Source organism: Pipistrellus kuhlii, unplaced genomic scaffold (genome assembly GCF_014108245.1).
Source record: "Pipistrellus kuhlii isolate mPipKuh1 unplaced genomic scaffold, mPipKuh1.p scaffold_m20_p_8, whole genome shotgun sequence".
In the NCBI taxonomy this organism is placed as follows: Eukaryota; Metazoa; Chordata; class Mammalia; order Chiroptera; family Vespertilionidae; genus Pipistrellus; species Pipistrellus kuhlii.
Window position 1 is genome coordinate 70,571,610 of NW_023425584.1, and position 25,836 is coordinate 70,597,445.

Genomic DNA, 25,836 nt, shown 5'->3' on the forward strand with positions numbered 1-25,836 from the left:
ATAGTCCGAGAAGCACATCCTATATAATAAAAGGCTAATATGCGAATTGACCGAACAGTGGAATGATTGATCACTATGACACCCACTGACCAGCAAGGGGGGGGCAGATGCTCAACACAGGAGCTGCCCCCTGGTGGTCAGTGCACTCCCACAGGGCGAGGGGCTCATGGCTCTATGGTAGTCTGACACTCACAGTTACAGATGCCCCCCTTATCTTCCCCATTGACCCCCATCCATCCTGATCCTGCATGTTCCCCAAGGGTGCAGGCTGGGGTGAGGGACCATTCTGAGTGCATGAATTTCATGTACTAGACTTCTAGTCTTTATTAAAGGGGTGCCACTGTTGTTCAGGGCCTACAGCAACAGATGTATGAGAGGTGCTTTTTCTACAAGATGCTTGCATTGAAAGTTTAATGTTCTTCCTTTCATGTTCAGTTGGCTTAGAAAAGATGTCAGAGTTGGCAGAGAGCAGTGGGGCCTGTCTGATGGTATCCCTCAAGGGACTGGTGCAATCTCAGGGTCAGACAAGCAGTAGGACCATTTCTCTTTCAAGCAAAGGGACAGCAGGGATAGCCCGTGGGACTGAGCTTGGTCTGTTGGGATGGGTTCCTGTCTAGGGCTAGAGTGCAGGGATATGGCCCAGGTGCTCTGAGTTCCCGCCTCTGCTCATCCTTGCAGGAGAATGTCTTCCAGGGCTGGTCGGTTGGTCGGAGGCTGTGAGTGGTCACTGTGGTTGGGTTGAAGGGTGATGTGAATGTTGGAGCATGGGAACTAAAATGCAGAGTGGTGAATACTGTAGTGGCTTCTGCCTGCGGCCACAGAAAGTATGGACCAGAGCCCTGGACCTGTTGCTAAGTCGTCCTCCCGTCTGGAATGTGCTGGAGCTAGTTTCTCCTGGTTACTCACTAATCGCATCAGCCTGCTCTGATGTTTCTGGTCACTGTCACTGTCGTTTGTGAGAACTCTTCAGGCTTTGGTGGTGGCTGCTCTGTCCTGCCCTTGAACTCTAGCTTTTTCAATGGCACCTGCCATCCAAGGAAGTTGCAAAAGTGTCATGTGGGCTCTGGTCTTAGTTGAATTTGTTACTTCTGTTAGGAAGGAAAGTGGCCCTACACTCTGTAAATCTAGGGCTGAGAATGAGAAGTGGGGTGGGCATCAGAAATGCTTGTGGGGAGTAGTGGTTCTGTCCTGGGTGTGAAGGAGCCCATTACTTAGCTGGCGTCATTGAACAGATCTAGAGAGCCCCAAGGATGCTCTTTTTATATAGCACAGAAACTTGGTACATGTCCTCCCCCTTGGCACAGTGGACATCAGGACTGGGTCACTTTCTGTGGGACAGTTCTGGGCACTGTGTGTGCTGAGCACCTACAAGATGCTAGGAGCACCCCAAGTCATGACAAACACAGATGTTCCCAGACATCACCCTGTTTTCTTTGGGTGCATGATAATCCCAGATGAAAATCCCTGGGTTAGGGGATTTCATTGAAAATGAATACCTGAAATAAAATTGATCATGTTTGGGAGAATTTAATTTCTTTCTTTCTTTCTTTCTTTTTTTTTTTTTAATATTTATTGTTGAAATTACTGACTGCCCGCCTTTCCTCCCCCATTGACCCCATCCATCCTGATCCTGCACCTTCCCCAAGAATTTTGTTACTTAAAAAACTACCCCCACTTTGCTGGCATGGCTCAGTGGTTGAACATCAACCTATGAACCGGGAGATCATGGTTCGATTCCTGATCAGGGCACAAGCCTGGGTTGTGGGCTTGATCCCCAGTGTGGTGTATGCAGGAGGCAGTTGATCAATGATTCTGTCTTAACATTGATGTTTCTCTCTCTCCCTCTCCTTTCTCTTTGAAATCAATAAAAATATAAGTTTAAAAGAAACGCACCCACACAAAAACTCCCCCAAGCTCATCTAACACATGCTGCTTATATCTTTGAAAGTGTTGGAAACTTGAAAAAGGTTTTAGTAAGCAGAAGTGATACCAAGGTGAAGGGAGGAAGCGCTGCCCTCCTTTCTGCAGTTAGGGTATTGGGCGTGGTCCAATAAAGTCAGTTCTCAGCACCCATCCAAGTCAGGGCCGAGGGTAGGAGGGCTGGGATCCAGCCAGGGAAAGAAAGGCTGAAATAGCCTGCCTGCTGGGTTGGGGGTGAGGAATGGGACTCTAGGAAAGGCTGTATGAACCCCTTTTCTAACCTATGGCCTGATGAGCACACCATTGACCTCGGGTTTGTCCTGTGAGTACAAGATACAGCCTGTAGCCATGACTACCTCACCCTGAAACTCTTGGCCTAGCCTTGTTGCCCATGTGGGGTACTCTTTGGTGCCCTGTGACCACTGGGTGGGAGCCAGTCTCTGCCTGACCCTGTGACACCTATCCACATGCCATCCCCTCCTGGTGTCCTGTTCTGACCTTGGCAGTAACTAGCGCCTTTCTTTTGCCTTTTTCAGCTTTGAAAGCATGCAGAGGCTCTGTGACAAGTACAATCGGGCCATTGACAGCATCCACCAGCTGGTAGGTGGCCTCACCCTCAGGCCTATCTCCTCATCTAGACCCCAACTGTGGTTTTCAACCTCAATGTCCTTCATTCACATTACTTGATCCCAGGAGGGGAAGGCCAAGGCAGAAGGGTGCTGGCTCTCTGCTGCTCTGGGCCCATTTCTTTTCCAGGTAGATTTTCAGGAAAACAGCCATTCTGAGGCCAGGGTTCTGAGGTCCACAGGCTAACAACCTTGTTGTCTAGTGAGGCAGTATGGCAGCATGGCAGGGCCCAGGCAGTGAGCATTGTGTGCATTATGGGCCTTGTTGCTCGCCAGTTACACATACATGCACGCATGCATTCACACACATGCACACCTATATACATTTGTACTCATATACATACTCAGGCTCATACCCACACACACACACGTATACACACATGCACGCTTTTTTTCAATAGGGAGCAGTAACCTGGTGTTGGGGTGTGAAGGTCATAGGGTGTATTCTCCCCTGTGTGATGCATTCCTGCACTCTCCTTGATGTCTGTAGTGGAAGGGAACCACGCAGCCCATGAAGCTGAACACGCGGCCATCCAATGGGCTCCTGCGGCACATCCTGCAGCAGGTTTACAACCACTCAGTGACGGACCCTGAGAAGCTCAACAACTACGAGCCCTTCTCCCCAGAGGTTTATGGGGAAACCTCCTTTGACCTGGTCGCACAGATGATTGACGAGATCAAGATGACCGAGGACGACCTGTTTGTGGACCTGGGAAGTGGTGAGTGTGGGAAGGTGGCCCCAGGGCCATGCTCCAAGTCCCCAGATGTTCTCTGTGAAAAGTTCAGAGTGGGGTTGTTGGAGAGGGCAGGTCCTCCCTCAGACCCACTGCCCTAGCCGACCTTCCTGCAGATCCTCTGGCTCCCCCAGAGATGGAGGAAACAGCTACATCCCAACAGGTTTCAACTAAGCCCCTTCTGCTTCTCAAAACCTGATTGGGGTCCCAGTTCTCTCCAGCTCCAACGGCCCCCTACTTCTTTGTTATGGAACATCCTCAGCACCAGTGGAGGCTACTGGGAGCAGGGCCTGTCTTACCAGGACATCCACAAGGGCCTGGCGGGTGTGCCCAAGATGAGCTTTGTAGAATGAGTAGACACCAGGCTGATTGATTCCTGGTAGAATATTCTGATTGGCGTGACAGGGCTGATTATTTGACTGTCAAACATGAGATTGCTCTACGAGGAAACCTGTGCACAGCCTTCCTCTCGGGTATCTTTGCCATCCCCGTGGGACTTTGTCTATACACTATAGCCTCACGCTTACAGACTTGAAAGCCCTGTGTCAAACAGGCACGTGTGTCCTCGACACTTGGGAACAAGATGACATTTTTGGTGGCATCATCCTTAGTTTAAGCCCTTTTTAAGCACACAATTTATATTTTAATTAGAATGCACGTGGTTCAAAAGCCAAGTTATCTAGAAGGCTGGTTAAGTTATCTCTCTTATTGAAATAGTGATGACTTTTTAAAACCACCAGTCTTGTGCATGACTCACACTACCTCCCCTGCTCCTGGTAGGGACCCTCACGACCTTTACCTGTGGGCTTTCATTTACTTGTGTTTCTAAATAGTGTGCTTATTAAAAAATGTGTGTGTGTGTGTGTGTGTAAGTAATTGATTTCAGAGGGGAGGAGAGAAGGGGAGAGAGAGAGAAATATCAGTGATAAGAGAGAACCATCCATAAGCTGTCTCCTGCATGCCCCATACTGGGGATTGAGCCTGCTAGCTGGGCATGTGCCCTGACCAGGAATCGAACCCTGACCTTTTGGTTCATAGATCGATACTCAAACACTGAGCCATGCCCGCCAGGCATGTGTGCTTATTTTTATTATTTGAATACACTTTATTCAAAATGGAAAATTGAAGGGCTCTAACACTTTATTTGAAATGCAAAGCTGATCTCTCATGGAGGACAGGTTGCTGGCTAATGGCCACAATGCCAGCGCTAGCAGGCAGTGCCCCTTTCCTGGATCTCAGCTCCGCCTGCTTGTCTGGCTGGGCAGTGATGCTACCAGGGACAGTGGTTTGGAGATCCCATTTGTTTTTCGGGGGGCTCCTGCCATCTCCAGTCCCACTTTAAACCCAGTCAATGACAAGCATTGATGGTGTTCTCAGGATGATTTCAAATCTGGTGAGCCTTGCTGTGCTGTGGCAGCAATGTAGTGTGGATTCCAGATAAATGGGAGCCTCACCCTGAGGCATCAGTCTCTAAGGGCTGTGTTTGTGTCTGGATAGTTCATGCTTCACCTGGCAATAGATCAATTCTAGTTGTGGGAGCTAAAGTGTGACAACCACCCCCTAGTGAATGCTCATGCCTTTGTGGAGAGTCTGGGGGCTCTGCCGAACAGCCTTCTGACCCCTGCCCTCCTGGCTTCTCCCACCCTCCATCACGGTCCTACATCTGTGACTACCTCTCCCCCCACCTCTCTCTGAAGGAGTGGGCCAGGTCGTGCTGCAAGTCGCCGCGGCCACCAACTGTAAACATCACTACGGAGTCGAGAAAGCGGACATCCCAGCCAAGTACGCGGAGGTGAGCCATTTTGGGGCCTCGGCCATGTCTTTGTGCCTCTTTTATTTTTCACATCTATTTGCCCCCATCATCAGGTGGGGGGGGGGGGGTATGGTGGGACATGGGGAGAGAGGGTCATCCAGGCATGAGCTCTGGGGCTCTTTGGTCTCCAATGTGAGTTTGGGCTTCTCTTAGTGTGTTTCTGTTCCTCTGGAAAGTATAGCCTCCTTGCCCCCAAGTAACACTGCAGAGTAAATGGGTCTGAACATCATCTCATCCAACAGAAATGTTTGTGGTTTGGACTCTGGTGGCCTCCAGTTCCCTGGAGGTTGAGAACTATCATAGGCCCTGCAGTCTACCATCCATGGGACCCCCAGAATCCTGCTAGAGCTATTGCTTACTGATTGTGTGGGTGGAGGGGGCAGACTGGCAGTCTCAGCTTAATCTGTCAGAGTGGGAGGGGAATGAGGTGCTGGATGGGCCTCAAGGAGCCACAGGCCACCTGCCCAAGTTCCTCTGCTTTCCTGGCTGTTCTGGGTTTCTGATGGGCTGTCTGATTTTGTTCCCTTACAGACCATGGACCGAGAGTTCAGGAAGTGGATGAAATGGTATGGAAAAAAGCATGCAGAATACACAGTGAGTGCCATCGCTCCATGCCCCCTTGCCTAACAAGTCCCCTATACATTCTCCTTCTCCCAGACCAGCCGTTCGTCTCCTGTGGATCCAGCTCATCCCCACTGGGGCAGCCCCTCCTCTCCCATTCTTGCCCTGACCTAGCCGAACTGGGCATGTAGTATTGCTGGAGGAAGGCCTGCTTAGCTCCCTTCAGGAGCCCCTTGGATGGGCAGCTGACATTACCTAGAAGTTCTCCCTCCTCTCTTCCCCTCTTTCACCCCTTCTTGGTCATGCTCATCTTCCTCTTTCAGGGGCCACCTTGGGGACAGGTGGTTCTAACTCCTGCTCCATGCTTTCAGAGAACAGAGGTGGCACATTGCGGCATCTTTCTCAAACCTTGGTTAGCGCAGAGGTAATCATCACCTGCCCTCTGCGTGTCTCCAGAACCGGATGAGCTCTCGGAAAGCACTTGTGCTCCTTTCGTGTTGTGTGTGTGTGTATGTGTGTGTAGTGGAGCTGGAGCGAGATGGGTAAGTAGGGTGTGGAGGAAACAGCTGCTTTCGCCATCCACTGGCCAGCTGAGTGGCATCTTTCTCTTGCTGCCTTCCCAGCAGCATGTGGTCCAACCCAGAAGCCCCTTTTCTTGGCAAGGCTGGGATTAGGGGCAGCATTCTCTACGGCTCTCTAGGCTGCCCCTTGGTCTTCATCATTCAGCCCAGCCTTTCATCGGCAAGGTTCCTCAGGCCCTGGCCTGGATCCTCTGGTCTCTCTGCTCCTTCTGCCCAGGGCCTCTACATCTACTTCTTGAAATGCATTTTCATGCTCAAGACTGTTCATCTTTCTACCAGGTGTCCTGCTGCCCATGGACATAGAGCTGTAATGCAGTGTTTATTCATTTGGTGTGGGTCCAAAACCAGATTTTTAACAGGTCCTTCTCTTCCTGTCTCAGTTCATTACCTACCATATACTCGGTTGTTGATGCCAAAACCACTTAGATTCTACCTGGTTCCGCCAGCTTGTTCTGTGGCCCTTTCTTCCCCACAACTGTTCAGGCCTCTCCCTCTGTATCGTCACCAGTTTAGAGCAGGCTGTCCCATGGGGTGTTGACTATTGAGTGGAAATTGATGTCCCTAAAATAGGGAAATGGATTAAATCGTATAATCATAGTTTAGGGATTGATCGGGGGTATGGGAGAGTAGGAAAGAGGAAATTTCCTGCTCCTTGGAAACAATATAACAGCTTCTTCTTTCACAGATCATGTTTTGTGTTTTACATTTAAGTCTATGGTCTATTTAAGTTAACTTTTGTGAAGGATGTTTTCCTCACATAGATTCTTTTTTTTTTTTTTTATAAATATATTTTATTGATTTTGTACAGAGAGGAAGGGAGAGAGATAGAGAGTTAGAAACATTGATGAGAGAAAGTCATCCATCAGCTGCCTCTTGCACACCCCCTACAGGGGATGTGCCCGCAACCAAGGTACATGCCCTTGACCGGAATCGAACCCGGGACCCTTCAGTTCCCAAGCCGACGGTCTATCCATTGAGCCAAACCGGTCTTGGCTTGTACATATTTTGTTAGATTTATACCTTCTCTCCTTTTGTTGTGATGCTGATAATTAATGGTGGTGTCATTTTAATTTCAAATTCTATTGATTCATTGCTGGTTTATAAGAAAGCAACTGACCTTTACATATTTTTTATATATATATGTTTTTGGTTTTTTTTTAAATACATATTTTATTGATTTTTTACAGAGAGGAAGAGAGAGGGATAGAGAGTTAAAAACATCAATGAGAGAGAATCATCAATCAGCTGCCTCTTGCACACCCCCTACTGGGGATGTGCCCGCAACCAAGGTATATGCCCTTGACCGGGATTGAACCTGGGACCTTTCAGCAAGCTGATGCTCTATCCACTGAGCCAAACCGGCTTCGGCTACATATATTTTTTTAAATATATTTTTATTGATTTCAGAAAGGAAGGGAGAGGGAGAGGGTGAGAGAGATATTATAGAATCATTGATGATGAGAGAGAATCACTGATTGGCTGCCTCCTGCATACCTATCCCTTACTGGGGAACAAGCCTGAAACCTGGGCACTAGCCCTGACAGGAAATTGAACCTCCTGGTTTATAGGTTGATACTCAACCATCGCGGCACGCTGGCTGGGCTACATATCGTATAGTAATATGTAATAATACCTTTATCCTGTAACCTCACTATAATTGCTTATTAGTTCCAGGTTATTTTTTGTGAATTCTTTCAGCTTTTCTGCATAGATGATCATGTCATCTGCAAACAGACGGTTTTATCTCTTCCTCCCCAATCTATACACCTTGTGTTTACTTTTCTTGTCTCATTGCATTAGCTAAGACTTCCAGTACAGTGTTGAAGAGCTGGGGTGAGGGGTCATCTTGCCTGGTTTCTGATCTTAGTGAGAAAACCTCAAATTTCTCGCCATGGAGTAAGCCATTCGCTGTAGGTATTTTGTGGATTTTTTTTCTGAAGTTGACAGAGTTCCCTATTCTTAATTTGCTGAGAATTATTATCATGAAAAGGTGTTGAGTTTTATTATACATTTTCTGCATCTGTTGATATAACCATGTGGTTTTCTCATGTGGTCTGTTGATGTGATGGAGGTTCGTGGAGCTGACTGTCCATACCTAGGGTAAATCCCACTGGCTCATGGTGTGTGTTCTCACATGTTGTTGGGTTTATGGTTTGTTCCTGTCTAGTTGAGGGTTTTTGCATCTATGACTTAGTTGGTGGTATCCCTTTCTTGTACTATCTTTGTTTTTGTTTATGTTTTTTGTTTGTTTAATATATTTTATTGATTTTTTACAGAGAGGAAGGGAGAAAGATAGAGAGCTAGAAACGTCGAAGAGAGAGAAACATCGACCAGCTGCTTCTTGCACAACCCCCACCAGGGATGTGCCCGCAACCAATGTACATGCCCTTGACCGGAATCAAACCCAGGACCCCTCAGTCCGCAGACCGACGCTCTACCACTGAGCCGAACCGGTTTCGGCTATCTTTGGTTTTGATGTCAGTGATGCTGGCCTCATACAATAAATTTGGAAGTGCTCCTTCCGCTGCTCATTTGATTTTTCTTGCCTAGGACTTGCACATTCAGGGCGTGGGTCTAGCTCTCCTTCCCTTTTTATTGGTGGAATGTCTTCCAGAATTTTTTCTGCACAGTGAAAGGTGAGGAGTCATCTCCTTTGACCTCTCCTGTTTCTCCAACACCTAAAATTCTCTGGCATTTGTCCTGCAGGCTGATTGGGTAGTAAGTCCAGCTGCTTTTTGTTCCCAGGAAACTTCCCACCTGATTGTTGTATCTACTGGCTGAGAGTTCCAGATAACTAACCATTTTCCTAAGACTTAATGACTTCCTTAAAACATAGAGTATTTGGGGGCTTTTATAAAATTTTTGTTGATTTTTGGAGAGAGAGGGAAAGTGGGAGAGGAGAGAGAGAAAAAAACATCGATGTGACAGTAAACATGGATTGGCCGCCTCCCACATGCCCCCCACCTGGGCTTAAGCCTGCAACCCAGGCATATGCCGACTGGCACTCTTTTGGTGCATAGGAAAATGCCAAACCAACGGAGCCACACAGACTGGGCTCAGGTTTTTAAGTTCAAAAAATACTTTCTGCTTTTGATGAATGAGCCCAACAGTTTCAAGCACACAGTGTAAGAGTTTTTATTGTCCTGGTTACCAGAATAGCCCTAATCAATCCACCTGTTGCCTTCAGCACTCCGCAGTTTGGAGGAAGCTGAGGGGCGGGGGTGGGGGTGGGAGGGTGTTTGTGCTTGGGGACTTGCCTTGGGTACTTCATTTATCCTTCCTTCCTTCTTCCTTCTGCTACATTCCAGTGGCAGCGCCTAGTCCTGTGGGTGTTTGGGCGTCAGTGATGTGTCTGGAATATTGTGCTACATCGTTGGGCACACAGGAGAGCTCCCTGCATGGAAACCATCTCATTCTTTGGGTCTTTTGGGGCTTAGGGTGCTCATTAGCCCAATGGGGCTCCTGCGAAGTGGCAGGGAGCAGAATTTCACTAAAAGGACACTTGGTTTTAGCTTTGGTGGGATCTGGAACAAGCTGGCCATAGGCTGAGCAGTAATCTGTGCCTTTGGTATCTTCTCACTTGCTTCCGGAACTCATCCTGTCTGGCACAGCCCTGTTCCAAGAGAGTGCAGTGAGGATCTGCCTGATTGCTGGATGCCTGGATTTGGCAGGAAGGAATGTGTCCTGAGTCTTGAGAGAAGTCCCATAAGCTTTCTTTGGTTTCGACCAGGCGTTGGGTTGGCAAGTGCAGTCTTGCCTCCTATTACTTAAGAACTGGAGAGCAAACAAAGCCAACAGGAGCCTAAAAATAGACCAGCTTCTCTACGCCCCAGAGCCTATTTCACAGGGCCAAGGATCCCTCGTGGCCTCTTCCTCCTCTGTGTCCCTCTCTATCTGCAGAGGTACCGCTCAGGCAGGTTAGGCCAGCCTCTGCCCTTGACCCTCCCTGTCTGCAGTCCAGCAGATCCCAGTATCCAGGATGTTCTTGCCCACTCATATTTCTCCTTCCATTGGTGCCCTGTCTGCTCCTTCCACTTGGTTCTGTCTGCTTATTTGTCATACCTCCACCTGGGAGACACTTCATCCAGCTCTGCCCAAGCGATATCCAGATCCCCTGCAGTACCTTAGTCATCTGCTCCCACCCTGATTGTGTGCTCTTAGTTCCCAGTGATGGGCCTGGCACATGGGTTTCACTCATCCAATGTCTGACACTTAGGCACATGAAGTGATGCATGGGAAAGGTGTCCTGCAGCTCTGGACCTGCCTCTGTACCTGGGGATAGGCGCCTTTCTGGGAAGTGTCTTGGGGCCTCCACCTGATTATGAGCTGCCCTATCTGGCTTGTCTACATTGTCTGCTGACAGGCAGACTAGAAGGAGCAGAGCTGCTGGGCACTGGAATGCTAGCTGCTTTGTCCTTTGGAAAGTCATCTGTGAGCTGTGTGCGTTATGGAGATATTGGCACCTTTACTATGATCCTGCCTGGGTTGAGTCCCTGGAAGTCAGGCAGTTCAGCTAAGCGTTATCTGTATAGATCTGTGACTGCTCTGGGCAGATTGGCAGAATGACAAAGCCTAGAGCCTCCTTTCAGTGGTTCTTGCTCACCTGGCTTTGGGTGGGGTCTGCCTTCGTCTCCCCATTGGAGTGGATGCTTCATACAGACCATGCTCTTTTTCCTGGATGCTGACAGCATGTGAATTCTGTGAGGTGTGGGTGGTGGCTCCCAGGAGGATGTCTGTGATAAGGTGGAGCTGGCTGGGACAGGGGTGTGATCACCTGCCTGAGTCAGACTGTGGACTGACTGGCTTGGAACATGAGTAAATCTGGTTTCCCCGTGGAAAGGACGATGTGTGCACTGGAGGCTCCTCCCATCTCTTTTTCCCTCACGCGTGTCTCCACAGATGGGAGAAATAGGAGAACTCAGTGATTTGGGGGCCAGTCACAAGGTTTTTATCGGGGAACGCTGCACATCTTTATGGCCAGGGTCAGCTCAGGCACATTTGCCTCAGTAACACAGAGCCCACTTAGGCAATCACTCCTTGGATGGCCATGGCACAGAGAGGAGGGGCCTGGCAGGCAGAGGCGAGGACTATGGCTATTTCCTTGCCTTGAGTATGAGGTCAAAGGTAGCAGTGGTGCTGTGTCTTGAAACAGTGTGGCTTGGATGGGGGAGCCTCCAGGCAGAGAGAGACCACACAGGAGGATCCTAAAATCACCTGCATCAGGGTCTTCAGGATCACCCCCGGGTTTGTGGATTTGCAGGGAAGACCCAGGACAAAGCTGATAGTCTTCTTCATGGCTTTATACAGGTAGAAGATGAATGTTAGGCCCTAGAAGCTTTGTCTTATACAGTTTCAGGGAGGACTTTGGCCTCGAGTCACTTCCCCATGTCTTGGCTGGGCTGGTCACGTAGTGACAGCAGATTCAGAATGTTCCTCAGGTGAAGAGAGGGTTCAGCGATAGGATACAACCAGGATGCGGCAGGTCCTCCCATAGCACCTGAGTGGTTTAGAGAACGGGCCACTTCCTCATGCCCTGTGCCACCACATCATATCATGTCTCAAGTTATCCTGGGTGGTTTCCCTGGGTACACTGGAGGAGATACGATTTGCAGAAGCACCTGTAGGACACTGCTCAGGGTCTTCCAGAGAGAGATGCAGTGCCCATTGGGCTCCTGCTTGTCTTCTCAAGAAGGGGTTCCTGGTCACTTCACAGCACTTGTGGTATGGATGAGGGCTGCCCACCAGCAGTCCCCTAGCCCGTGACAACCACTAACCCAGCTCCTGTCTCTGTGGATTTGCTCATTCTGAGCATTTCACATAAATGGAATCACACACTTGGTGACTTTTTGGGTCTGGCTTCTCTCACTGAGCATCATGTTTTCAAGGCCCATCCATGTAAGCACGTTTCAGTGCTTCACTCCTTTTCGTAGCTGAGCAATACTCAGAGTATGGATAGGTCATGTGTGTGTCTGTCCATCCGTGGATGGGCGTTGGGTTGTTTCCACCTTTGGGCTGCTGAGAATCCTGTTTTGACGTCCAAAGACAGGTTTTTGTTTGGACATGTTTTCAGTTGTGATGGTGATAGCCTTTGAAGAATTATAGAACTAATTTTCTTGTTTTGGCAAATGTTACAGCTCTGAACAGTTCAGTTATTTAGAACTGTGTCCTCTTGGACACACTTTGTCATTGAGGCAGAATGACATTAGTCCGCTAATAAAAGCAATGCTGAAATAAGGTTTTGAAATCCAAACGGCACTGTTCTCAGGTAAAGCAGGTTGGAGAGCCACAGCAGGTGTGTTTCGTGTCACAGCAAGAAGCTTAGCCTATGCATGTCTCTCCTGATCAGTGGTCTGTGTCCTGGACACTCCCCTGAGTGCCCAGTACAGGTTTCTTGTAGCCCTTGTCAACCCACCCTCTGTCCAGAACAACTCCGTTAGGATGGGGTAAAACCTTCTGTGGCTCTGCAGGCCATGTGTTGGGAGCGCCCCCTGCTGGCCATGAACGAACAAGACGTAACTTCTGGGCATTTTTCTCTAGTGTCTTCATTGCTCTTTGTATTGGCCCCCTGGGATGGGCGCTCTGGCACTAGTGAGGCTACCCACTCCGGGGCTCATGGTGACCCATACTGCAGTGTGTGGTCTCTACTTATCCCCAACTGTTTCCTCCGCCCTGTGGAGCTGCCAGCAGCCATGCCTGTCTTTCCTCAAGGTCTGCCCATTTTAGTGACTGTGCTCATTTCATCTGTTCCTCGCCAGGTGGGAGGCTGGCTCAGGGGCCAAGAGAGACCTGTGATGAGCTCTTATCCCTGTTTTCTTCCTTTCAGCTGGAAAGAGGTGATTTTCTCTCGGAGGAGTGGAGAGAGCGGATCGCCAACACAAGGTATGGCGGGTTTGGGAGTAACCGCTCAACGCTGTGAGCACAGAGTTGTGGCCTGGCTGGGCAAGGCACACCAGGGGATCTCGCTTTCTCAGGCCCCTGTGTGGTTGGCGTGGCTGCCTTTCTCAAAGCAAAGCTAGGTGGCAGAGGCAGTTGGGGCTTCTCTTCTTCCCTTCTGGTTCAGGCTGCCAAGGGTCACTCTCAGGGCCCTTTCCTACTTTTGCAGCCAGGGAGGGAAAACTGCCTGGAGGTCTTGGCCCTAAGCTCAGCTCTCACTATGTCAGCATGAGGACATTGTACTCCGTGACTAGTGGAGGGAGCTATTTCTTTGTGCTTGCTGTGGGGGGAGTGTTGTATGGGTGTGAACAGCCTGGCAGGAAACATCCTGAGCTTGCTGGCAGGTCTGCCTGCCTGGTCTGAGAGGCCATCCCAGAACCATCCCAGCTCCAGCAGACCCTTCAGCCTAGGACTTGAGGTGTGACCTTCATGTCCACCAGCTCCTGTAGCTGTGTTTATAGTTCTTCCCTACCCTCTCTCCTTATTTTCCCTTTGTCCTTCCGCTGGCCTCAGGCTGAGGCTAAGATATGCCAGGCTGGATTGCTATGCTCTTCCCTCACCTCTAGCATAGCTGCAGATTTGATGGGTCTCGTTGGGTGAGCAGGAGGCAGTGCTGGAGTGTGAAGGTCTTCTATGCATCAGCTGAGGTAGCCAGGACCACGGTGATGTGTGAGGCCACATTGCATGCTCTGGAGTGCTCTTCCTGGGGAGTGGTGGGTCAGCCTTGGTGAGGTATGGATCACAGGCTTTCAGTCTGACCTACTGTCTTGTCCTTCTCTCCCTGTTCTTCAGGGTGCACCTACTATACGTTGCCCTGTGTCCCCCACTGCGATTCTTGAGGCAAATAGGAACTAAGCATTGCTCTTTCATAGAAGTATCTTTTTCTTTTTTTCTTTTTTTTTGCCGCTTGTGAGCGTACTGTCCTGCAATGACTAGGTCCTCCTCATCTTCTTGAGAGAATTGTGATGACTCTGTGGATATCCCCATGGAATAGGATCTGTGCTGCCATTGTGGTGGGCTGAGCGGGGTCTGAATGCAATGAGAGACCTCCCCAGTGGGGAGAACCCCATACTCACCACACACTGCCCAGCAGCATCCAGGCTGCAGTGTCCTGTCTTCTGGGCACTCCAGTGACAGCTTCCTGAGAGCACACTGCACCCTGCTCCTCTTCTGCCCATCGTCCGCTTGGCCTGTGACAGTCCTGTGAGCAAGGGCCCAAGGCCAGGCCCTGACTGTGTCCCCTAGATGTCTCCTAGGTACTCTGCTTTCTGTTAAGAGTGTCTCCTCCCCACCAATTCTTTTGTTGTCAGGTGTGACCCTTGCCTCAATTAGTTTTCTGCTTTTCTCGGGTCTGAATGTGAGAGGGCAAGAGTGTCTGGAGCCTGTTCCTTCAAAGCCTTTTTGGTTCTGCCCTTTTGTGGCTTTGGTCACCTTGAGACTCTGGCGTCCAGCCTTCCCAAGCTCTGTCCTGAGTAGGGCCATGGCCTAACTCGGCTCACCTGTCCTCATCATGCTCTGCCCATTGGCAGCTGGGGTGCCTCCATCCCACTTTAAATCTTACTGTCTTCTGTTTCAGTCTGCCTGGTGGAGCAGGGAGAGAGTACTGGCCTTCATTGATACCTTCAGCATCCTTCGGCCACTCTTTTCTTGCACTTGTGAAGTAACAGAGTTACTTCACCTGCTCCTTCACCTGCTTGCTGAAGGGTTGAGATTTCTTGATTTTAAAGCTTTTTTGAGACTTCATTAAAACAAGCAGCATGGAGATGACAGCTCACTTCATTTTCTGTAATGGTCAAAAGAGGACGTGAACCCATGTCTACAGTTCTGCTGTCCGTGGCCCAGTTTTAATCTGGAGGCACTTGCAGCAGAGAGGAGAGCCACGTGACTCTTAAGTATGAAACTGTCTGTCTTGTCTTTGCGTTTTCACGTTAACTGCACGGGTGTTTCTAGCATTTAGCCATTCAGAGAGTTCCTCTAAATGGGCAAGGGCCGGGTGGGTGGGTGAGGGAGCAGTCAGGGGGCACCTTGTTCCTGGTGAGGCAGCAGTCTCCTCAGCCATCCCAGCAGGCATCTGCAGATCGAAGTTCCTTTGGTCATCTGGTGCCAGAGGCCATTTGAAAGAATTGGGCTGAGTTACACTGTCCGTGGAAGAGCTTTGCTTCTGGTCCCAAGGGTCCTTAGGTGTCACGTTCAGATGCAGCTTAACTCAGTCGTGCTTCCTTCCTGCCTGGATATTTGGTTCTCCTCACACCCCTGCCCCCAGGTTACAGTTGTGCTGCCTGCATACCATCTAGAAATGTCCGTGGGCAGGCAGGGACCACCAGCCGTGTAGAACAGGTTGACCTGGGCCATCTTGGCCTGCACATGTCCGTCTTATGGGGTTTTTGTTGGTTTGTTTTTTCAGAGAGGCCAGCAATGTGGTGCTCATGGAAATTTCTAAATTATTGTACATTAGCAACAAACTTGGGCAGCTGGAGCCCCTTACCTGGGCTGGGTGGAAGTGGTGTGGGCAGAGCCTGGGGAGGCCTCTGATGGAGCTGGCAGTGGAAGCAATAGGTAGCATGTTCAATGGCACTGTATACACATGTGAAGATGGAACCTTCATTTTACTCAACTGGAATATTATTTTGCAGTGTTATATTTGTGAATAACTTTGCCTTTGGTCCTGAGGTGGATCACCAGCTGAAGGAGCGATTTGCAAACATGAAGGAAGGTAACGTACTTCTCCCTTAACCCCGCCCTTATGTGGCTGCAGCAAGCTCACCGTGCTTCTTGAACCGCCTCCCTCTTGGTTTGGCTAGATTTGAGACCGATTACAGGTGTGAAAGTTTTAAGTTTTCCTACCCATCCATTTCAGTCCCAATCAGAAGGCTTCAGGCAGTGGGATGCCTTCACTGTGGCTCTCACTGTCACCTGAGGTGTCGGGCTGGGTGCATCCCAGCTTAGAATTTGGAGTGGAATAGACCTACCTCCCATACACACTCTGCTCAGCCAGCCTGAGGGACTTGGTGGGGGTGGCCAGATTAGCAAGTAAGATATACTGTAGGCTATCTGTTTAAATGTGCATTTCCTATAGACAGCAAATAGCTTCTCAGTGTAAGGATGTCCCAGCTTTTACTAAAGGAATATCATGTGTATTTGAAATTCAGAATGGTGTCCCTGTTTGTCTGGCAACCCTAACCTGGGGCACTGGCCTTTCATGTTTGGAACCACCATCACCTGTCCAGAGCCACCCTACTACTTCCCTCTGACTCCCTTTCCTCCATCCCAGGTCAGATAGCAGCTCATTGGGTGGGGGAGGGGAAAGGTCATAGACACAGATAACTTTCATCTGCCTTCAGCACTGCCAGTTTCATGTGGATGTTTGAGCATGTGTGATCCCATTCTATGTACAGATGAGCATGAGTATGTGTGTGTATGATTGTTTTTAATTACTTAAGAGTGAGCAGCCACTGTCCACTGCACCCTGCACACACATACAGGGTGTCTCCTGAGCCTTCAGGCCCCTCCCTCGCACCCCAAGGAGAGGAGAGGAGAGGACTGGGATTCCTGTGGTCTTCGGGTCCCACCCTGCCTTGAACTCTCCCAGCTTCTCCTTTGTTTTTTCCCATCTATTCAGCCAATAGTCACAAGTGGCCTTCGGGCCTTGGACTGTTGTGTAGTTTTATTAGAAAATGGCCCCTCCATCTTTTTTGACAGTGTCCATGAGTTATCTGGGCTCATTTTCCTATGGGATGTCATCCATTCTGGACTCATCCCTTATGGTGAGCTTGACCCTGCCTCTCTGAGCCCCGTTTCCTACAGGTCTCAATGCCTGGTTGTCACACAGGGGCTGGCTCAGGGGCAGGATTGCCTGCTAAACCCTCTAGTCATTAGGATCTGTTGTCCTATAGTGACTTGTCCTCAGAAGTCCCCTCATGCACAATTGTCATCTGAGCATCGCAGGATGGCTTATTCCTAATGAAAACGGTCTGTGGACCCCTGAGTTTTATTTTATTGTATCCCACACACTTAGATGCTCCTATGACGGTGAATACCCCTCGTGGTCTCCTGACCCTGCACCAGGCTGGCCCTGGGATCCATCCTTTTTCTAGTGGGGGTGGTGCTCAGGGACACTATCTGAGTACTGGGGAGCTCCTCTGATTGGGGTGTTATGGGGCTGTGTTCATGTGTATGGGTGTGTGTGTGTGAGAGTGTGTCTTAAATGGATTTATGAAACATTATTTTCTTTGACTTTTATATTTGATTCTTTTTTTTTGACACTGCAAAGTTTAGCATTAACATGTTTACTTTGGTGTTTTCTTCAGTCCATGTAGAGCGTTGTTGTAATCATAACATGAGCAGCACCACTCACATATGCTCACTGTGACAGGTGTGACAGTCACACTAACATGGGGCATTAGCATTTTCTGTGTGGCAGTTCCTAACCTGATACACAAATCAGGGTGTTTCAGATTAAGTGTGGGTTATGGGACACATATATGCAGGTGGGATTTCAGGAGGCCTTGGGTAAGTTTCTACAGGAAGGTCATTAGTAGGTCAGGCTTAAGCGTACCTTAATTTTGCTCTTACTTGTAGGAAACGGAAAGGACTCCCAGTCCCTGGCTACTTATGCGCTCATTTCTTCCTTTGGCTTCGCCTCCCCTGCTCTTAACTTCCATCATCCTTTCCTTACATACATGACGGTTTTCCCCATGAAAGGCAATAATCAGCTTTTGTGTTTCAGGTGGCAGAATTGTGTCCTCGAAGCCCTTTGCACCTCTGAACTTCAGAATAAACAGTAGAAACTTGAGTGGTAAGAAACTCTCATGTTGCTAAATTCTTCAGATGATTTCATATATAAATATAATAATCATAATCATAATTATCGCCGAAACCGGTTTGGCTCAATGGATAGAACGTCGGCTTGGGGACTGAAAGGTCCTGGGTTCGATTCCAGTCAGGGGCATGTACCATGGTTGCGGGCATATCCCTAGTGGGGGTGTGCAAGAGACAGCTGATCGATGACTCTCATCGATGTTTCTAACTCTCTCTCTCCCTTTCTCTCTGTACAAAATCAATAAAAATATATTTAAAATAATATCAATAATAATAATAATAATTATTATTATTATTACTTTTAAATTGATTTCAGAGAGGAAGGGAGAAGGGGAGAGAGGTAGAAACCAATGATAAGAGACTCGTTGATGGGCTGCCTCTGACATGCCCCCAATTAGGGATTGAGCCCGCAACCCGGACATGTGCCCTGATCAGGAATCAAACAGTGACCTTCTGGTTCATAGGTCAACGCTCAACCATTGAGCCACACTGGCCAGGCCATATATATGATCTTAAACATTTGACACAAGTTAGTAAAGGGTTTGATTCCTGGACTTTAGGGCCAGGTCATCTCTGTGGGAGCTTTCTGGGAACCTACTTGATGCCAGGAGCACCCTTGCCTTGACCACCACAGATGTCCCTAGACATTACCCTCTCAGGTTGAGACCCCACACGTTTGTCACAAGGTTATGAAGACTCAGTGGCTTACAAGCTTCCTTGCTTTCATCTTTGATTGGCCTAAGGGGCAGATGGCTGGTGTGTGTGATGGGCTCCAGATGCAGAAACCTTCAGCAGGAAGAACTGAACCTCTGGCCTGGGGAAGAGCCATGTTGCTCTGTGGCAGCTGGCTTTGGGGTCATAATTTTTCGGGTGCTGGGCATCTTAGTAGCCGTGTTCTTTCCAAGTGGTCCTCAAGTGCTTTTCCATCCCACCCAGTCAGGCTCGTTGCCGTTTTCCTTGGACAAGCACCTGGGTTAGCGGGGAACATTGTGCACGCCGTGCGCCTCCCTGACCTGCCAGCGTGCCGATATCCAGGCACCTCACCGGCCTGGCGAGTAGGACGGCCTCACGTGATGAGGGCGCGCGGTTCTGCTCCCTTCCTGCCTCGCCTGAGTCATTCCCCCAGGTGCACAAGGCCCTAACCTGTGCCCGTCGTTGCAGACATCGGCACCATCATGCGCGTCGTGGAGCTCTCGCCCCTGAAGGGCTCAGTGTCGTGGACGGGGAAGCCCGTCTCCTACTACCTGCACACCATCGACCGTACCATAGTAAGTGTCCCCGTGGGTGAGGCCAGGCCCTCCCGGAAAGCCTCTTCCCCTTCCCTCCCGCCTCCCCATGGCACTCTCCTTGGAGGACCTGAGACACTGTAGCATGAGTGGAAACCAGGAACTCTTTGTCTTCCCTCTTTGCTCCCAGTCCTTGTATGAGGCGCACATTGCCCCGAACGATGCACTGATAATGGATTTGGCCTCAGTGTCACAGGTTTCTGGTATCCAGGAGCCCCCACACTGGGCAGCCTGGCTCCCACCCAGCTTGCTTCATGTGAGATGGCCCCGCGGGTCTGCACGGCCCCTGAGAGGAAACCTGTGTTCAGGGTGGGTCTGAGCAGAGGTGTATCCCTGTGACAGCTCCAACATTTCATGTTGGCGTGTCTCAGGTGTTGCTTTTGTCCTGACAGGTTTGGGACTGATGTCTAATAAGACTTCTTTCTTTTTTCATTTTTAGCTTGAAAACTATTTTTCTAGTCTGAAAAATCCAAAACTCAGGGTAAGTGTGTGTTTCCCTCATTGAATATCTATCACTGGTATGCTGCTTGATGAACTTGACAGAACTCCAAGTGGTGGATTTGGAGTGCTGGTTGGGGACGGGGGTCATGGTTCCTTGGGGCCACACTTCCTGTCAGCAGTCTTGTGGAAACCAGGTTGAATGAGTCTCAACCTTTGGACAATGTTATGAAATGTGCCAAGTGCAGGTTTGAGGGAGGTGCTCGAGCCACACTGACCCACCACATCTGGAACACAAGATGTTCCTCTTTCTAAACAGGCAACTGCTTCTAAGTGGTGCATCACACTTGCTAGAGGGGAGTGGCCTAGAGTCTGACATGGTGGTTCTACTGCCAGTCCCAGTGTCCCTGCAATGCCCAGTCCTTCGGACCTCAGGGAACATCTGTCCAAGTGTCATTGTTTCTGGAGACTCAGACAAGCATCTGAGCAGGAAGAAGTTCCCATGACATAGAGTCCTGTGCTGTTCCTGCCATACTTGGGGTATCTGGGCCTTAATTAGGTTACCTACCCCTAGCACAGAGAACAAGCTAAGCCAGCTAGCACCATCCTCTTTCTTTTTCCTACAGCCTTCTCAGTGACCCTCACTTTGCAGGGATGCACTTCAGTGGGGGTCCCTGAGCTCCCCGGAAGGAGAGGACTTTCAGACAGCTTTTTATCTTTGATTTCATTTCCTCACACACAGGGGTGTCTGCACCAGGCATAGATACACACATGGCTCAGGGCTGGCTAAAGGCTCGGGACGGCTCACGTGCTTCTCTCTGCCTTGTTTTCCTCTTCTGTACAGCAGGCAGAGGAGTTGGGCTGAGCGGAGCTGGGACAGGTAGCCCACCTCGGTGGCTCTTTTGGGTCATTCCCACACTTTGGGGGACATGCTGACACTTTGGAGGACATGTCCGACACTTGTTTTCCAGGAGGAACAAGAGGCAGCTAGGCGTCGGCAGCAGCGAGAAAACAAGAGTAATACAACCACCCCCACGAAGGTGCCTGAGAGCAAGGCGGCTGTGCCTGCGGACACCTCTGTGGTAAGTGCCCCCAACCCCTTCTCTTGGGCTTGGGGCCCCATAGGGCTATTATAGGCACGGCCCTCAGTATACAGGGAGGAGCTGGGCTCTTCCAGCCAGAGGGGTGGTCCTGGTCAGTGCACAGGTTGGTTGACTGATCACTGGGCTGGAGGAGGAAAGGGGGTTTCTGGGTTTCAGGTGCCTCTGTTCAGTTGCTCTCCCAGAGCAGTGTTGTGGGCTCATTATTAATGGGAGGAGGGTTGGGAACATTGCTCTCTCAGTGACTCTGTCCACTAGGATTCTGGTGCTGAGGAAGAGAAAGCAGCGACCACCGCTATCAAGAAGCCATCGCCCTCCAAAGCTCGGAAGAAGAAGCTGAACAAGAAGGGCCGGAAGCTGGCTGGCCGGAAGCGTGGGCGTCCCAAGAAGATGAGCACCGCGAACCCCGAGCGCAAGCCCAAGAAGAGCCCTACTGCCCTGGACCTCCTGCACGCCCAGACTGTGTCCCAGACGGCGGCGCCCTCGCCACAAGGTGGGCCAGGCCCCAGAGCCCAACGTAGGGCCGCTCCGGCGCTCTGGGTCATGCTCCAGAGGGACCTCGTGATGTCCTCAGGATTCACCCGGGCCTCGCTTCTCGCAGATAGTCTGCCAAGAGCAAATCCTGGTGGGGCTTTTCCATCACATCCTGCCATCCCAGGCTTTGATAACGTCAGCAGCTATGGCAGAAAGAGCACTGCTCACAGAAGTTTCTTAGATTATGATGGCATTTGTCCCCGCTTATAGAACTGCTGAGATGCGGTATCTGGTCATGCCTTTGAACTGTAGGAGCTGTGCTGAGTACAGTATTATTTTTTTTAATATATTTTATTGATTTTTTACAGAGAGGAAGAGAGAGGGATAGAGAGTTAGAAACATCGATGAGTGAGAATCATCGATCAGCTGCCTCCTGCACATCCCCTACTGGGGATGTGCCCACAACCAACGTACATGCCCTTGACCGGAATCGAACCCTGGACCTTCCAGTCCGCAGGCTGACGCTCTATCCACTGAGCCAAACCAGTTTCAGCCTGAGTACAGTATTTTAAAATACTGGAAAAGCCTGGGTATTATGGCTCAATGGTTGAGCATTGACCTATGAACTAGAAAATCACAGTTCAGTTCTTGGTCAGGATTAATGCCCAGGTTGCAGGCTTTATCCCCAGTAAGGGGTGTGCAGGAGGCAGCTTATCATTGAATCTTTCTCATTGATGTTTCTATCTTTCTCTCCGTCTCTGAAATTAATTTAAAAAAAAAAAAATATATATATATATATATATATATATATGTATGTATGTATGTATTTTTTAAAAGGCTCGAAAAGTTCCATAGAACAATCTGGAATTCCCTGGGAGGGCGTTCCAGTCAGTGTTGACACGTAAATGTTGCTGTTTCCTGCAGATGCATACAAGTCACCTCACAGCCCATTTTATCAGCTACCTCCCAGCGTGCAGCGGCACCCCCCTGACCAGCTGTTGCTGGCACCCACCCCGCCTGGACTGCAGAAGCTGCTAGGTGAGCTAGCGCCGCAAACACTGTGCGGTCATGTGCAGATTCTGACTTAACAGCTCTGAGAGGAAGGGGCAGGGTCCGAGGTTCTTCCTCTCTGGCAAGCCCCTATGATACCTGCAGGAAGCTGACCACACTGGAGTCCCGAGGGCTCAGGGTCAGTCCTGCCAGGTGGTGGCTGGGCTGTTAGGCCAGCAGAACCCGTATGGTTTACTTAGGCTGAAGCTCTGCCCCGCTGGGGACACTGGGCCATGTCTGGGGACATCTGTGGTTAATTGGGGGTGCTCCTGTATAGAGTGGGGAACAGGGGTGCTGCTCACTTCCCCCACAGTACCCTGGACACCCCATAGTTCTTAGAGTGTGGGAAGGGCCTATCAAGGATAAGCTGGGGCTGGGCTGTGAGGGAGCAGTGCTTGACCAATAAGCTTTTCATCTCTTTTAAAAACTGAGTGGGGGGGGAAAAAAAAGAAAGAAAGAAAGAAAGAAAGAAAGAAAGAGAGAGAGAGAAAATAAATAAATAAATAAATAAATAAATAAATAAATAAATAAAACCGAGCGAAGGAAATGCCTTTGAATTGTGGAGCCATCAGTTTCCACACTTCAATAGCATGAGTTTACTGGGAGATTTGGTCAAAGAAACCCGCCGCCTTGGGGAGTGAGAAAGTGTGCTGGTGATGGCAGGAACTGCAAAGGGCTCCATGGGGACACTAGCCATAGGTGCAAGTGAGTGGTGATAAGGCAGCGCAGAACCAAAGGTGTTGGCACAGTGACAGGTGATTTTCAGCAGCATCTGACAACAGGGCTGGGGGAGCTCCCAGAGAGACGAGTGCCACCACACGTCCCCTACCACCACAGCCTCCAGTCAGCTGGATGGCTTCTGTACCGATACCTTGTCCCCACTTCTAGAGTCCTTCAAGATTCAGTACCTGCAGTTCCTGGCGTACACGAAGACCCCTCAGTACAAGGCCAGCCTGCAGCAGCTGCTGGACCAGGAGAAGGTGAGGGGTGCCTGCTTTTGTGTTCCAGGCACTCTGCAGAGGGGTGAGCCAGGCAAGCCCCCAGCCTGCCCAGAACATGCCTTGCTTCCTGTCACGTCCCCTTGTCCCTGCCCAGAGGGCCTGCTGCTGCCCGTGCTGAAAGGTGTCTGTCACCCCCAGTTAGTAACTAATTGAGCCACTGAGTTGGTACCACCTTCCGATGAAGGCTCAGAGGGAGGACCAGCTGGCGTGCCGTGTGTGCATGCTCCCGGTGTATGCACGTGTTGCCACCTGTGAGCATAGGGAGGTGGCAGCTCTCCCACTTCGGGGAATGGACAGTGGTCTTTGTCGATGAGATGGGCTGAGCAGTGTCCCATCAGCACTCCTCCGCAGAGCCTGTGTGAGGGGAGAGATGGTGGGCTGGGCTCACTCACCAGCCCTCTGTCCCCTGCAGGAGAAGAACGCCCGGTTGCTGGGTGCCGCACAGCAGCTGTTTGGTCACTGCCAGGCCCAGAAAGAAGAAATAAAGAAGCTTTTTCAGCAGAAACTGGATGAGGTAGAGCTACCTGAAGCCAGGATGACCCAAGTACAGAATTGAGGGGTGGGCAGGGGCTGGGCGGGGGACACAGCTCAGGACAGCTGAGCTACAGAAAGACTGTTCCTTTCTGGTGTTTTTTTCTGGGAGTCTAGAACTTGGGCTCTGGTCACAAGGCTGCTCCCAGCAGCCCCTCATGGTGCCTGCACAGACTTGTGTCTTGAGGTCACCCCCTTGTTCCCCTCTCTGGGGGACTGTACTTAGTCTCTCCTGTCTATGACTAGTACGGTGCCACCCTGGTGTTTCCTGGTGAAAGCCAATCCCCTCCCCTCTCCACCATGGTGGCAGCTCCCTGCAAGCCCAGCCTTGCTATTATATGTCTACAGTTGGGAGTGAAGGCGCTGACCTACAGTGACCTGATCCAAGCTCAGAAAGAGATCTCCGCTCACAACCAGCAGCTGCGAGAGCAGACGGAGCAGCTGGAGAAGGACAACAGGGAACTGAGAAGCCAGAGCCTGCAGCTGGTATGTGCCCAGAGCAGGCGTCAGTTCCAGCACATTCCACAGCGAGCAGAATCCTTAGACCTCAGACCAGGAGGAGGGCCAGGTTTCCCTTGGTTGATGGGTCTGGAGGCCCAGGTGCTCATGTGTGACCAAGGCAGATGACCCGAGGTTGCCGGCGGGGCCCCAGCACATGGTCCTGAGTTTCCATGATTGCCTTAGTCCGAGTGTGAAGACCAGGGCCCTCCCCATCTCTCTGACCTAGTTCATTGTAGAAATGCTGGCACAGCTTTTCTGGGCTCTCAGAGCACCTGAGCATGAGCTGAACTTGCCGCTGAATGTGGCTTCTTTTTTTTCTTTTTTCTTTTTTAAATATATTTTATTGATTTTTTATGGAGAGGAAGGGAGAGAGATAGAAAGCTAGAAACGTCGATGAGAGAGAAACATCAACCAGCTGCCTCTTGCACACCCCCCACTGGGGATGCGCCCGCAACAAAGGTACATGCCCTTGACCGGAATCGAACCCGGGCCCTTTCAGTCCGCAGGCCAATGCTCTGCTACTGAGCCAAACCGGTTTCGGCAGTTTTCATTGATTTTAGAAAGAGAGAGAGAGAAACATTGATTTAGGAGAGAAGCATTGGGGACTCTTTCCCCCTCCCCAGTCGTTGTCTATGCTATGAGATTCTTTTCCCTTCTCCACATGGGAGTCTGTACTTGTTCTTCAATAAATTTCTACCTTTGCTATGGAGAAGAAAGAGAGAGAAGCATTAATCGGTTGCCTGACCAGGAATTGAACACGCTACCTTTCAGGGTATGGATGGTGCTCCAACCATTTGAGCCATACTGTGCAGGAACTAGATAAGCCTTTTGAGGTGGCCTGAACTTTCCCAGTCCTTCCTCCTGGGGTTCCCCTGGATGTGCAGGGCCTCCCTTATAATGGGTCCCTTTGCTTTATCCCAGGAGACCCCTCACTATACTCCTGTGGGTATTTCTTATGGAAACCCTCGTCTCCTCTGGCTGTCTCTGCAGCCTGGCCTTCCAAAAGCAGGAGGGGGAAAGGGACTGGCCCCCAGGGATTCCTGCCTAGAAACCTGCCCTGTCTCCTCCCAGATCCCAGTGTCAGGGCGGGAAGCAGGTCCCAGGGGGCCGTCCTGTCCTCCCTACAGCCACGCACATGCTCATGGCCGGGACTGCTTTGTCCCCACAGCTGAAGGCTCGGTGTGAGGAGCTGAAGTTGGACTGGTCCACACTGTCCCTGGAGAACCTGCTAAAGGAGAAGCAGGCCCTGAAGAGCCAGATCTCTGAGAAACAGAGGCACTGCCTGGAGCTGCAGGTAGGGGGGCAAGGAATGGGGTTACCTTGGCCTCTCTGGGCTTCAACTGTGGTGTTAGGAGCGTGGTCAGTGTTATTAGCAGACCCAGCAAACCCATCCTCCTCCCAAAAACAATGTACTAGTTCTGGTATCACATTAGGAACAGCCTCACTTCCCATCGTCAGCCTAAAGGGGA

At 50.3% G+C, this 25,836-nt stretch overlaps 1 protein-coding gene across 15 annotated transcripts in view; it reads left to right on the forward strand.

Annotated features, from left to right (window-relative positions):
• DOT1L (DOT1 like histone lysine methyltransferase) overlaps positions 1–25,836 on the forward strand; it is a 70,252-nt gene that overhangs the window by 26,816 nt on the left and 17,600 nt on the right. For 3 of the 15 annotated variants that reach the window (XM_036424126.2, XM_036424132.2, XM_036424134.2), the window contains exons 4-19: positions 2,457–2,520; positions 3,037–3,265; positions 4,978–5,072; positions 5,625–5,687; positions 13,059–13,114; positions 15,802–15,881; positions 17,895–17,963; positions 19,148–19,254; positions 19,712–19,753; positions 20,682–20,792; positions 21,069–21,303; positions 22,209–22,322; positions 23,223–23,314; positions 23,748–23,849; positions 24,215–24,352; positions 25,536–25,661. In XM_036424126.2, coding sequence (XP_036280019.1) covers positions 2,457–2,520; positions 3,037–3,265; positions 4,978–5,072; positions 5,625–5,687; positions 13,059–13,114; positions 15,802–15,881; positions 17,895–17,963; positions 19,148–19,254; positions 19,712–19,753; positions 20,682–20,792; positions 21,069–21,303; positions 22,209–22,322; positions 23,223–23,314; positions 23,748–23,849; positions 24,215–24,352; positions 25,536–25,661 — 1,723 coding nt within the window. Of the gene's footprint in view, positions 1–2,456; positions 2,521–3,036; positions 3,266–4,977; positions 5,073–5,624; positions 5,688–8,035; positions 8,146–13,058; positions 13,115–13,754; positions 15,061–15,801; positions 15,882–17,894; positions 17,964–19,147; positions 19,255–19,711; positions 19,754–20,681; positions 20,793–21,068; positions 21,304–22,208; positions 22,323–23,222; positions 23,315–23,747; positions 23,850–24,214; positions 24,353–25,535; positions 25,662–25,836 lie in introns of those variants that run through there. The other 12 variants (XM_045576719.1, XM_045576718.1, XM_036424129.2 and 9 more) reach the window with 12 other exon arrangements.